The 12,842-nt window shown below is 41.2% G+C and overlaps 2 protein-coding genes and 1 long non-coding RNA gene across 18 annotated transcripts in view; 2 read left to right on the forward strand and 1 right to left on the reverse strand.

Moving 5' to 3' along the window:
- APBB2 (amyloid beta precursor protein binding family B member 2) overlaps positions 1 to 9,157 on the forward strand; it is a 381,437-nt gene extending 372,280 nt beyond the window's left edge. For all 14 annotated transcript variants that reach the window (XM_077878824.1, XM_077878772.1, XM_077878822.1 and 11 more), the window contains 2 exons: positions 516 to 695; positions 5,269 to 9,157. In XM_077878824.1, coding sequence (XP_077734950.1) covers positions 516 to 695; positions 5,269 to 5,436 — 348 coding nt within the window. In that variant the 3' untranslated portion in view covers positions 5,437 to 9,157. The remainder of the gene's footprint in view (positions 1 to 515; positions 696 to 5,268) is intronic.
- Positions 9,158 to 10,751: 1,594 nt separating this feature from the next.
- The window catches only part of LOC144301769 (uncharacterized), a 116,059-nt gene continuing 113,968 nt past the window's right edge, over positions 10,752 to 12,842 (forward strand). The window contains exon 1 of one of the 2 annotated variants that reach the window (XR_013368608.1): positions 10,752 to 12,131. This is a non-coding gene — a long non-coding RNA (uncharacterized LOC144301769). The remainder of the gene's footprint in view (positions 12,132 to 12,842) is intronic. The other variant, XR_013368610.1, reaches the window with a different exon arrangement.
- The window catches only part of NSUN7 (NOP2/Sun RNA methyltransferase family member 7), a 55,408-nt gene continuing 53,512 nt past the window's right edge, over positions 10,947 to 12,842 (reverse strand). The window contains exon 12 of one of the 2 annotated variants that reach the window (XM_077878758.1): positions 10,947 to 12,729. In XM_077878758.1, coding sequence (XP_077734884.1) covers positions 12,094 to 12,729 — 636 coding nt within the window. In that variant the 3' untranslated portion in view covers positions 10,947 to 12,093. The remainder of the gene's footprint in view (positions 12,730 to 12,842) is intronic. The other variant, XR_013368464.1, reaches the window with a different exon arrangement.

A 12,842-nucleotide genomic window follows, 5' to 3' on the forward strand; every position in this document is an offset into this window, starting at 1 on the left:
TGTGGAGGGGGAGGAGTGATTTGGCAGCTTTTCTACATGGTTTTAGATAGAAATATGAAACAGTGTGCTACTTAGCATGAGAAGGAGATCCTGTAGCTCCTTTTCTCTTGGTGCTCTGAGGTTTCCAGTGGGTTCGCCTGGGCAGATGGGTTTTGAGCCACCAGGTGCCCTGTGTGGGCAAAGCCTAAGAAGTACACATGACACTGCCCCTGCCCACAGTGAACACACAGGCTTGGAGTGTGGCAGACAGAGAACAGAACACACAGAAGCACAGTTAGTGTAGTTCAGAGCATGGTTAAATGTCGATGAGACACCCATATAGTAGTGATGGCCTCTCCGGACATATTTAGAAAATATAGGAGTCCTTTCTAAATCCAGTCTAGCTATATATTTTGAATACCAGTGTCTGTACGCAGCCACTCCAGGCTTGAGTCTATAATTTAAGAAATGAGCACGTTTATGACTGTCACCTGGCTTCACAGACAGAGCGGGCTGCTGACCAGCATGTCTTGCAGAATGAAGAGGAAACCTTAGTGGAGTGCCGCGTGCGATTCCTGTCCTTCATGGGTGTCGGGAAGGATGTCCATACATTTGCCTTCATCATGGACACTGGGAACCAGCGCTTTGAGTGCCATGTTTTCTGGTGCGAGCCTAATGCGGGTAACGTGTCTGAGGCGGTGCAGGCCGCCTGCATGGTGAGTAATCACGCTCCAGGGAACTGCTGGAGCTCCACGCCACTGCTTTTGTTTTATGTGCAGTAAATTAGTGCAGAGTTACTAATTTGAAAGAAAATACATCTAACCTCTAAAGTAATGCCTTGCTGTATGACGCCTCGCTCCTGTGGATGCCATCCGTGACAACGAGCAGTTCGCCATCTCAACAGCCAAGGACACCCACAAGAAGCCGGGCTGGATGGAGCTACATTCTGTTGAGACTCCAGTGCCATTGAAAGCAGTGATCTTCAAAACTACAAATTGGAGGATTCTTAAGTCTCGATCCCTAATTAATTTCAGTATATGATCAGGAAATGTTGGCCATGTATGAGTTGGCACCGTTTAGAACCAACTTAGTACTTAAAAAATGCAGCGTACCGAATGATTTTTTTTGTTTCAGATAGTTGGTTTAAGCATGTTGTTCTTACATATTTTATTTAATTTGTATCTGTGAACTCAGCCCTTACAGCAACTATTTGGAAGGTGGTTGTTAGTTCTGCTTTATTTGTGAGAAAACAGAGGCTTAGAGAAAAGAACGGAGCTCAGGGCGCAGAGTTGGTAAGAGACAAAGCCTGCATTAGACCCCAAGTTTTTCAGGTGACAAAGCTGGTGCTCTGTGTACCATGTATATGATTTCAAACAAACAAAAACACTTCATCATTCATTCTGCCAATATCCTTTGAGCACCTGTTATGCCAGGCACTGAAAAAGTTCTAGAAAAGTTGCAGAACAGAATGAATATAGGCATCCAAACCTGGGGTGGGTGGTAATTCTTAGCAACAGCAGGTTGGGTTGCTGGAACCAAGTAAAAAAGGTGAGGTCTGTATCATGAAGGGCCTGTGATGTCATGCCAAGGTGATTATCTTCAGCAAACAGGAGAGGTGTTAAGCAGGAGAGATGAACTGATACTAGATTTTAAAAGCATACTCCACAAAAAAGAAACCAAAGTAGGGACCCCTGGGTGGTTCAGTGGTTGAGCATCTGCCTTCAGCCCAGGGCATGATCCCGGGGTCCTGGGATCAAGTCCTGCATCAGGCTTCAGCAGGGAGCCTGCTTCTCCCTCTGCCTGTGTCTCTGCTTCTCTCTGTGTCTCTCAGGAATAAATAAATAAAATCTTAAAAAAAAAAACTAAAAAAAAACAATGTAGAGGATGGGTTTAAAGGACAAGGCTGAGGTGGGGAGCTCGGCCAGGAGGCCATACTGGTCCAGATGTGAGTTTCAGAGGGTCTAATCCAGTACAATGGCAGGAGCAGATGGCTTGGGATGTTGTAGAGAATTGCCTGGCTGGGGATGAGAAATACTGAATTTAAAGCACCTGTTCATTTAACTCAACCCACCATTTATGGGCTGGACCCTGGGACTAAGATCCTTGTATTATAGAGCTTAGGTAGATGGGGAGACACATAAACCAAAATTCTGCTGTAGTGTAAAAGGTATTATAAATGAAAGTATTAAAATCACACTGGCCTGAGAAGTACCAGGAGGAAAAAGATGTAGAGACCCTGAAGATAGACCAAGTCGGATGTGGAAGGGGTAGCTCGAAGTACAGCAGTGAGGGTTTTGCTTCTGGTTTTCTGATGGGGTGCAGAGGGATTCGCACATTTTTTTAGGCAGAGGGAAATGAGCTAGTAACACTGGATTGAAAGGGGGGTCATACACACAGTTGGGGCAAGGTCTTGGTGGTAGATTAAGAGCCTCGGGTTGGGGTTTAGCCTATTTGGGTCACAGTGACCCTGAGAGTAGCCAAATGCTAAGAATCCAAGAGGTGGTGTCACAGGAGGTTGCAAGAGGTTGCTAGACTAAGAATGAAGGCAAAGACTGAGATGGGCTGTAGATGGCAAAGGCCAGGCATAAGAACAGGGGGCCAGCTGACCTCCCCTTGAAGGACATCTTTGAATGAAGAGGGGAGGAGGAAGGAGGGAGGGGAAGAGCTGGTGGGGTTCTGACACCGCGGGCCTCTGTCAGGGATAGGGTTTCCCCTCAAGTGCTATGGAGCCGGGAAGCAGGCTCAGATTCCCCTGCAAGTGAAGGGGAGGGGCGGGGGGGGGGCAAAGCTGGTGGAGGAGTCCAGATGAACCCCCCCCCCCCCCCCCCCGGCCCAGCGCAGGACACTCAGGGGATGAAGACAATGGGAAGTGGAAGCACCCAGTCAAGCAAAAGTGGGGGGTGACCCTTGAGGTATTTCACGAAATGAAAAAGATCCTAACAGATGGTTTTAGTCGTAAAATGAATGGCTTTCCGCCTTAACTGTACATTTTAAATGCTGGTGACAAATAATTAGCTTTATCACTGGTTACAGCTTATTTTCTGATTCTCAGCCTCATTTTCTCTCTGAGAAACCATTTTTACTCATTTGCTTACGATTTTAATTGTAACAGGGTGACCAGCTGAAGCGGCTCGGCCAACCCAGTATGAGGCTCACTGGTGACATCACACTCTCCTCTCCACTCAGATTCCAGCATTTCTAACTCAGTAGCTTTCCTCTTCAGTCAGATCCACATGAATCTCTCTCTGAAATATCTACGCATGAATTTATGCCATCTGAAACATCTGGGGGTGTTAACACATTCTTTTGAATCTACTTAATTTTTAGGTACTTTTTGCAGTTGTGTAGTGTAGGCCTGGCTAAAGATATTTTGGTGGCATCTAGAATGAGAGGGGGAGCCTTCATGAAATTCACCAGGTGCAATTTTGATTCACACGGGACACACTTGACAGTAGAGATGCCTAGTCGGGTGTACCATGATGCCACACCTGCCCATTTACAGATCTGTGCTCTGGAAGTCTGTGCTTTGGGTTGTAATACAGACCTAGCAAGATACCTAACCCAGAGGAAACTTGAGAAATCAGTTTCTTGGATGATTGGATCAAAAGGAGCCAGTTCTGTAGCCTCTGGGCATTGGGACTCAGAGTCCTTCCTGTAGATAGTTTATGCTTCCCACAGGGAAGCGTCAGCCTGTTTTGCACTGTACTAAAGAACCCATAATGTTTAAGCAGAGTTTAAAAAATCAACCACGGAATGATTTTAAAGTGCTTTGATTAGGAAAAAACATTCGGTAAATTTTAACCTTCTCATCTAATTTTGAGGAATTACTTATCTTTTCATTAATATAAAAGTGAGTGAAAAAAAAAGTGAGTGGATTATGTTATATTTCTGAAGGAGAGAAACTATCTGGGGGGCCAACAGTGCTCATGGACATTTTAAATTCCATGAGGGTTTAGGGGCTTCTGGCTTGGGCAGTGGAGTGTGTGACTCTTGATCTCGGGGTTGTGAGTTTGAGCCTCATGTTGGGTATAGAGGCTACTTAAACTTTTTAAATCCATGAGGATTTAAGCTTGCAGATAAAATGTATCCTGAAATCTTATACATCATTCTTTTTTATTAAAGCAGGAAACAGGAGGGAGAGCAAATACTTATGAATGCCTTCAGTGTCGCTAGGCTGGTTTTCAGCCTTCTGCAAGGATTCCTTATTCATAACGCCCTCTGTAAAGGTCCCAGTTCTGTGCCATTTTACATGGAAGAAACTAAGGCTGAGAGATGGAATAACTTGCTTGGGTCACACAGTTCACATAAGGGACAGAGCCTCGCTTCAGTCTGTGACCTTTCCACCATGTTGTCTCCCAGTTAGCCATGAGCACTTACCTCTTGTACAGAGATGTACATGTCTCCGACAAAACTCAAATACTGTCTCTCTTGATCCTTTTCATTAGCTCTTTGACTATTAGGTACATTAATTGCAACCAGCCTATCTGTATAGAGAACAAGTAGAGGGTGGAGATGAATGCGGAAAGCCATAACTTTCAACTTTGTTGAGCTGAATGATCTGTTTTTCTTTAGGCAGGCTCCACACCCAGCACAGAGCCCAATGCGGGGTTCGATCTCACAACTCTGAGATCAAGACCTGAGCTGAGATCAAGAGTTGGATGCTTAACCAACTGAGCCACCCACGTGTCCCAAGCATAATGATCATTTGGGAGCATTTAAAATACCCACATTGGGGCAGCCTGGGTGGCTCTGCGGTTTAAGCACCTGCCTTCTGCCCAGGGCATGATCCTGGAGTCCCAGGATCGAGTCCCACATCAGACTTCCTGCATGGAGCCTGCTCCTCCCTCTGCCTGTGTCTCTGCTTCTCTCTCTCTCTCTGTCTATCATGAATAAATAAATAAAATCTTTAAAAATAAATAAAATAAAAAAATAAAAATAAAATACCCACATTGGGACGCCTGGGTGGCTCTGTGGTTGAGCATCTGCCTTTGGCTCAGGGCATGATCCTGGAGTTCCAGGATTGAGTCCCACATCGGGCTCCCCACATGGAGCCTGCTTCTCCCTCTGCCTGTGTCTCTGCCTCTCTCTGTGTGTCTCTCATGAATAAACTCTTTTTAAAAAATAAATAAAATAAAATACCCACATTAAGAAAAGAAATAATAAACTCTTGGATTTATATTTAGGAGCTAAGTCATTACGTTTTGGAAGTAAATGCATTGGTGAATTAAAATCAAACAAGAAGGGATGATATGTCATTAATGACCATAAAACATTTTTGTTTTATTTCAGTTACGATACCAGAAGTGCTTGGTAGCCAGGCCGCCTTCACAGAAAGTTCGACCACCTCCTCCGCCAGCAGACTCCGTGACCAGAAGAGTCACGACCAATGTAAAACGAGGGGTCTTATCCCTCATTGACACTTTGAAACAGAAACGCCCTGTCACAGAGACGCCATAGCTGCATATGTCCAAGGATTCTGGAATATTTACCTGAAGATTGAATAGCTACACTAAAGAAGATGAACTGATACCTGGCCTTCCATTCAGTTGCTGATGCTTTGTCTTCAGAGAATTTATCCTTAACCAAACAGTGTTAGACAAGCATGTTCTCTCGTCTTGCCACCATCATGTGATATGAAAAGAAGCATGACTAATTTTTTTTGCTATGAGTCAGATACATCATGAGCAGTGGAAGGTCTTTTTCTTATTGTAAATATCGTGAACATTACTTAACTTCACATACACAGAGAAGAATGTGGCCACACCCCTCCTAGTGAACTCATGCGGAGTCCTTGGAGCGAATGACACCTGAGTTAGTTTCACTGTCTTCTTGACTGGATCTGTCACAAGCAATGTTTAAGTCCTACAGCACTTTGCCCTGTTTCCAACATTGGAGTAGCCACTGCATACCAGATACCATTGAATTGCTGTTAAAATAGGATGATGAGTTTTTGTTTCAGTCTTTCATAAAATCGAACCTTTTGTTGACACAATTGGCTGTTGGCATCAGGACAGGAACCAAATGGCAGCTTTCCTTGACGAGCTCTTTGACACACGGACACCATTTCATGTCTACAGCTGTTTGTGGGATGTTGGGGGAAAAGTGAACTTCAAAAGTGAAAAACAAACCAAATTTGAGAAATTAAAATGAACAAAAAAATAGCCTTTCCAGATGGTTTTCAAACCAATTATTTAAAAAAAAGATTTAAGAAAATCATAAGGCATTTTGGGTGGGACATATTTCAAACTTCTGCCTTATATTGTACAATGCAGCTAGAGAATTATAGTTCACTATGGCCATTCTCTACATAAACAACATTACAATGAAATATTCCTCGTACGCCTTTCATCCTTAGTTTGATAATCAGCCAATATGCAATTTGGAGTTGAGGGAGTGTCATTCATACTTTGACTCTCTACCACCATGTCATTATGTTAGTCCTCCTAGTGAAATGTCCTGCTAGGATTCTGTATGCAGTCTTACCTTCCTGCTTTTTGCCCAGAAAGCTGTCTGTCCAACATGTATTGTCCATGGCAACAAATTACATTAAATCGAATCTTTCTGAATTTATGTATTTAATATTAGAATTTGTTGGACTTTACTAGATATATTTTTAAATTTATATTTTTTCCATTTTTTTCAAGATTTAAAAATTTCGTATCAGAGCAAAATATACACAGCAACAACGAACTGCTTAACAAGTGTCCCAAAAATAACATTTTCTCACCTATAAAGATACACAGATTTAGACTCTTATTGACATTGTTGTTTTAAAAAGAAGTTGCTAAGGAGACCAATCTAAATATTAGCCTTAGTTAACTTTTTAATGTCAAAATTAACATTTTAAGACATCCAGTTATAAAAAGTAACACTTTGTTTATCCACTACTATGTTCTTGTCAAAACGGTTTCCACAGTCTTATCACATTGGAGCCTTAACAGGTAGAGAAAGGTACTCTATAAACACATTTGAGAAATAAAAATATATATAAAGTACCAAGAGGCTCAGTCACTTAGCCTAAGATGTCTCAAAACTTTATGAGAGAGCCAGGACCAGAACCCACGCTTCCCAACTCTGTTATACGTTATGTTGCTTCCACATCAGTGAGGAAGGGTTTCTCCAGAATTACCCTTGGCATAACTGGTTATTGTAAAAAAAAAAAAAAGAAAAGAAAAAAAATCTTTGAATTCCCTGTATAAATAGGGAAATACACCCAAATTCCTCATGCAGTGGTATTAATCATAAAACCATTGCCCTCACTCAGTCCAGGCCTATTTTCCTACAGTGTGCCTCAAACGTGTTGTAGAGAACAGGATCCTACACGCAGTACAAGCCTGTTCAACTCACGAGATTTTCCAGAGATGACGTTACTTGTGGTAGAGATACTCCTAACCCATGGTACTTAGCCACCAGAGAACATGATGGAGTCGGTGGCCTCCTGCCTCTGTTCCCTCAGAATCCTGGAACTGTTGGCCGGCACTGTAGTGTTGTGACAAAAAAGATGCCACCCTAGAAAGGAGTTCTTCTCACCAGCCTATATACTAGTCTATCTGAAGTAACCAGTGCCATCCTAAGAAATTCTCGCATTAAGAAAATCCTTACTGTGCCCTTCGAAAAGCTGTTTAAAGTTTGATGATGATGATCTTTCATCACGGTCTCCGCAGTGAACGAAAGGCTTTAGTGTGAGAAAAATTCTGAATCAGTCACCCGCTTCTCTACTGGAAATCTCTACCAGAACCTACTGTTCATTTTTTAAGGTATACCTTTGTTTGTGTTCGGGATCAAGAATACTGAGCTAGCTTTAAGTAGCAAACTGATTAATATATGCAATTATAGAATGTGTTCAGATGAATGATAGGCTTTACATACTGAAAACTTTACTGCAGATATTCTGTTTTGAAAATAGCTTTGCGTACTAAATGCAATTAATTTTGTAAAATCCATTACGTTAAACCGAGCGTTCAGACACTTTCTGCCATGGCCAAAAAGTACGTGTGACAGTGTGTGTGTATTTCTCTGTGAGAGGGCGCGGTGTCCCCCCCGACGCTGAGGTGACACTTGAGTTATCTATGCATCTTCTTTAGACCTGCGACGCGGTAAACAGGCGGCCACGTCCGCTGTGCCTCGTACGTCTTATCATTGTTTTAATTAACCTGTTAAATACGGCTTGAAATATTTTTATTTTATTTATTCTATTTTTACTGAAATATACTGCATTATTGTGTTAATGTATTATCTTTACTGGATAGTATCTCACAGTGTATCCAGGCCTAAGTAATCTCAGTGAACTATACATCGCCTAAAAGGTGGTTTTGTAATGATTTGTAGTCACATTTTTATTGGAATATGTAGAAGAAATGGCAAAATGCTTAAAGTTCCTTTTATTTTTTAAAAGCAGCTAGATAGACGCAGACTTGCCACCTCATATATGTGCTCCTTGGCAGCATCAAGGGGAATAGCCAACATGCCTATGGCAAAAACTTCACTTTGCAAACCTGAAGCACTGCTTGGGTGCTTTGTTTTTATATTCTTCACAGCACATGTGATCTCATCTAAAAGACACATGTCCACAAGCCCTTTGTTTCCACCTGGATAGAAGATCACCTATAGCTAATTAGGACCATTGTTTTTTGTTTGTGTCTGTCTGGTTGCATGAAGGGACATTTAGACCATTTCCATTAAAATAAGCTCTTTGTGATAAACTGTTGGCACTGCTACTTTTTTACAAAATCCACTCTGATTTTATGATGGAGATTTGTAAGATGATTCTACACGAGGTCATTTACTAGAAAGCCCCAAATCTTTCCTCCTTTTCTCATATGATGCCTCATTTCATAAGCATTTGCAACACAAATTCATGAATTCCCACGAAAAGCAGAGCCCTGAGACTAGCACAATTTAACTAATAAAACCATTAGCTCTCTAGGTTGCCAGGCTTCCTTAACCTAATACACAGCTGACATGTGTGCTACACAGCCAGGAAAATGAAGTTTAATTTAGTTCAGCTTCAGAGAAAAGATTCTACTCACACTTTTATCAATGAGAGCACTCCTTGCCATCCAAAGCAGCTTGTTTATCCTGAAAGAACGTTTGGTTTTGCTTTCTGCCCCCTTTGCTGTTGACCACTTTTACACATTTAAATGTAATATGTTGTGAGAATAAACTTAGCTGCACAAAATGTCTGGCTCATTCATCTGCCATCTCAGTCCTATCGATCCAGGAATGGAAATAACCAGTGTAGAATCTCCACGCTAGTCGTTCTCTCTTCAGATGATTCTAACCTCAAGTTAAAAACCACGTTAGTAATGAAAGATTGTGCTTTGACTGTTACTGCAGATTTCCACCTGGTAAGAACTATAGTCACTTTAAATTTTGAGTAATTTATCGCACTGCCCTGACGGGGCAATCAGGAAGGGCAGCTGGCATCCTTAGTCACCAGCTCGGGATGGGTGGAAGCAGTCTTCCTAGTATTAAGAGTCTAGCTTTCATTCCTTTTAAGAACCCGATGTTAATAAAGAATAATGTTGTACAAGCACTAAGTCCAAAATCCAAGGTAACCAGAAGAGCCAGTTAGATGTGGGCTAGTTTAACTGCCAGATCCACATGAGATCAGTGTGTACCCATTTCTCCTTGTTGTCCATCTTGCAATCCCTCCCTCCCCCGTCATAGCTTCTTCTTAACTCTATCAAAGGCAGTTACTCTGAAGGAACAAAATTTCATTTTGGTTTCAGGTATTACATCAGTGGTAAGTAATTTCAGACAAAATTTGCTATTGGAGAATCTACCAGTAAATTCATTATTTTAGGTTTTTGCAGCGCTTTGCTCTAAGAAGCTCAAGAAAGGAAAATGTGAGTGTAATCAGTACTCTCCTTCACTAGCATTCTCACAGTTTTATCCAGTCTTTTTCCCTTTTTACGAAAGCACTTAAATAATTGATGGTGTTCTTCTTAGAAGACCCTCAAAGAAAAAAAAAAGACCCTCAAAGAAGAACACTACAAGTTTAACTGTTCAAAATCTCCATATATTTCTAGAGAAAAATAATGACAGGATGAGTGCTATGAGATACTGAAAATAAGTGGCTTAAATTGTGATACGACATGAATCACAAAGCTTATCAGAAAAATATCTTGAACTATTCCTCCACGATGAATTATCTTTTTATAACATCACAGAAAATAAATATCTTAAACCTGCTACTTTGGGACAATGGAATACTTTTCAGCCTTGGGCAGGGGAAGAGGCAGGAGGAATAAGCGGTTCCAGGGATAAAATACTAGCTCTTTACCCAACAAAGTTCAATTCAGCTGCCCTAGCTAGCGCTCTAGAGGCCTGGGACACTCAGAGCCAGACAGTAGGGAGTAGGAGGAAAGACCTTATTTTTGAAACTGGTCTCATTTTTTATTTTTGAAATCAATAAATTAAGCTGAGCGTTTAAAACATTTCTGTACTTTTTGAGAGTCATAATTGAGAATTCTTTGGGGATTTAAAATAGAAGTTCAAGTATAAAAAGGCTTATTGCCGGGATCCCTGGGTGGCGCAGCGGTTTGGCGCCTGCCTTTGGCCCAGGGCGCGATCCTGGAGACCCGGGATCGAATCCCACGTCGGGCTCCCGGTGCATGGAGCCTGCTTCTCCCTCTGCCTGTGTCTCTGCCTCTCTCTCTGTGTGTGTGTGACTATAATAAATTAAAAAAAATGAAAAAAAAATTACAAAAAAAAAAAGGCTTATTGCCTTTCTTCCCTGACACATTCTGATAAATGTAAATTTTCAGTTAAAATAAAGATTTACTACTACTAAAATGAAATCTGCCATTTTGTTTATCCTCACTTCAAGTGAGAAAATGAAGACTAGAATGTTATTGCTGATACAGGCCTAAAAATTCATCTTGAAGAGGATAATAGTCTACTGAAATCATGCCGCCTGACTTGAACATTTAGGAATTCACATAAAACTGTTCAACACAACTGGATTCTGAAAATAGAACTTTATATTCAAACTTTATGAATGTGTCTATGAACATATTTTAAACAATAGGTTTCATAGTTGTAACTTACTTGATTTAATGTCAAACAATTTCTGTTTCCATGATGAAAAACCAATCAATAGACCCAGAAGTGATCATCATACCAATTCTTGATAGGCAACAGATAATAAATTCAAGATGAATTGACTTTTAATATAATTAACATAGTGCTACAATATATTTTAATTGTGCATCAGAAATGATCTACTGAAGTTTGATTACCGAGTACCATTTGATAGGACTTGTAGATTTTACTGTTTCACCTGATCTTGGAACAGAAGCAGACACTTTTATGGATCTCTTCAATAATAGGTGTCACTTGCATTCAGTTTTCCTCCCCCTCAGAATTATTACGAATTAGATGGAAATCTGTGTACAGTCACTTTTCCACAACTGTGATTGGCATGGTCAGAAGGGAAAGCTGACTATGTTCAATCTGCTCGGGATCCTGGAAGCTCTTCCAAGGAGAAACAGTTTTCACTCTGGTAGCGTTCAGCTGAACCACCCACACCTGGAACTTCAAAATTGCCTGTCCTTCCTACTCAATCACATCACAAAAATACATGCCATCCCGTGTTTAAAGAATATTTTGATATTTAAGAAAAAAAAATCAACCTCCATAGTGATGGAAAATGTCAAACCACAACTGAATAGATACAGAAAAGCGACCTCAAGTAGGCGTGAAGGCCAGCGTCTTTTCCCTGGCCACGCTTTCCAGTCACCTGCCCCACATCTGTTATGAGGCAGTGTTTCCCTGCAGGAAAAACTTGCAGCTTCCTCTTAAAACAGTATCCTGAGTCCAGACCGAAAGTTAGCAAGAAGACAGGTTCTAACAGCTGATACTGAGTCTACAGCCGGACATTCTAGAACAGATCGGCACTGAGCTGTTGAAATGTAGGAATTCTGCTTTTGTTGGATCACTTACATTATTTTCTCACTTGTCCTAATTCTCTTGAAGGTAATATCACATTTAGAAGATACTAAGTGACCAAAAGATGAGTATCTTGTGTAGGGTTATCTAACCTTCAGAGAAATATCAGACTTTGAAAAAAAAAATCAACTGCTCTTGACCCCTGTAAAAAACACAAGACAGTCAAAGCCATGGTCGAGGACGCCGAAGTAGGGAGGAAGGTAAGTTTTCTTTAGGCTTTTCCCCTCTTCTGGTTATTGATGGTGAGGGAAAGTAGCTGGGCATGACAGTCTTGGGTCCAACCCAACGATAGTAAAAATGTTGAGTTGGTAGCTGAGATTTGATCCCTTGGGAACTTGAAAATGGCAACATTACCGGAGGCAGAACAATTTCGATGGGTTTCAGAGCAATCACTCTGTCTTCTGAGCGAGGTCTTAGGAAGCTGGTCTGCCGTTCATATGGTCTGGGGTGAGCTGCGTTCTTTGTAAGTGTAGGCGCTAAGGGATTGTTGGCAGGTTTGCCAGGTTTTCTGACCTGTGAGGAAGAACTTGCTGGAGTTGCATTTTTCTGTGGAAGAGATGTTTTTGTTAATATCTCTGGCCGATTAGCTTTTGCATTTGTTTCTCGATTCAGGAACTCAGCGATTTTCATTTGGATCCCATTATTGTCATTAGTGGGAGCTTTTGGCAATGATGTTTTTGATTTTTTCTTCTTCTTCTCCCGTTTTGAAGATTTACCTAACTCAATTCCATCCAGTAGACCTTTTGCTGCAGCCCGGGCCAAAACATCCTTCACAGACACTGTCTCAGATGGGTCCCGCTACAATTAAAAAGAGGCAGTTACTACATGTTGAAGTTGTATATTATAAATTCTCCCAGCATTTCAGTAAAAATAAAAGAGTATCTTTCTTACTATAAAGGAAATGGTTTTCA

This window comes from Canis aureus, chromosome 2, assembly GCF_053574225.1.
Source record: "Canis aureus isolate CA01 chromosome 2, VMU_Caureus_v.1.0, whole genome shotgun sequence".
Lineage (NCBI taxonomy): Eukaryota > Metazoa > Chordata > Mammalia > Carnivora > Canidae > Canis > Canis aureus.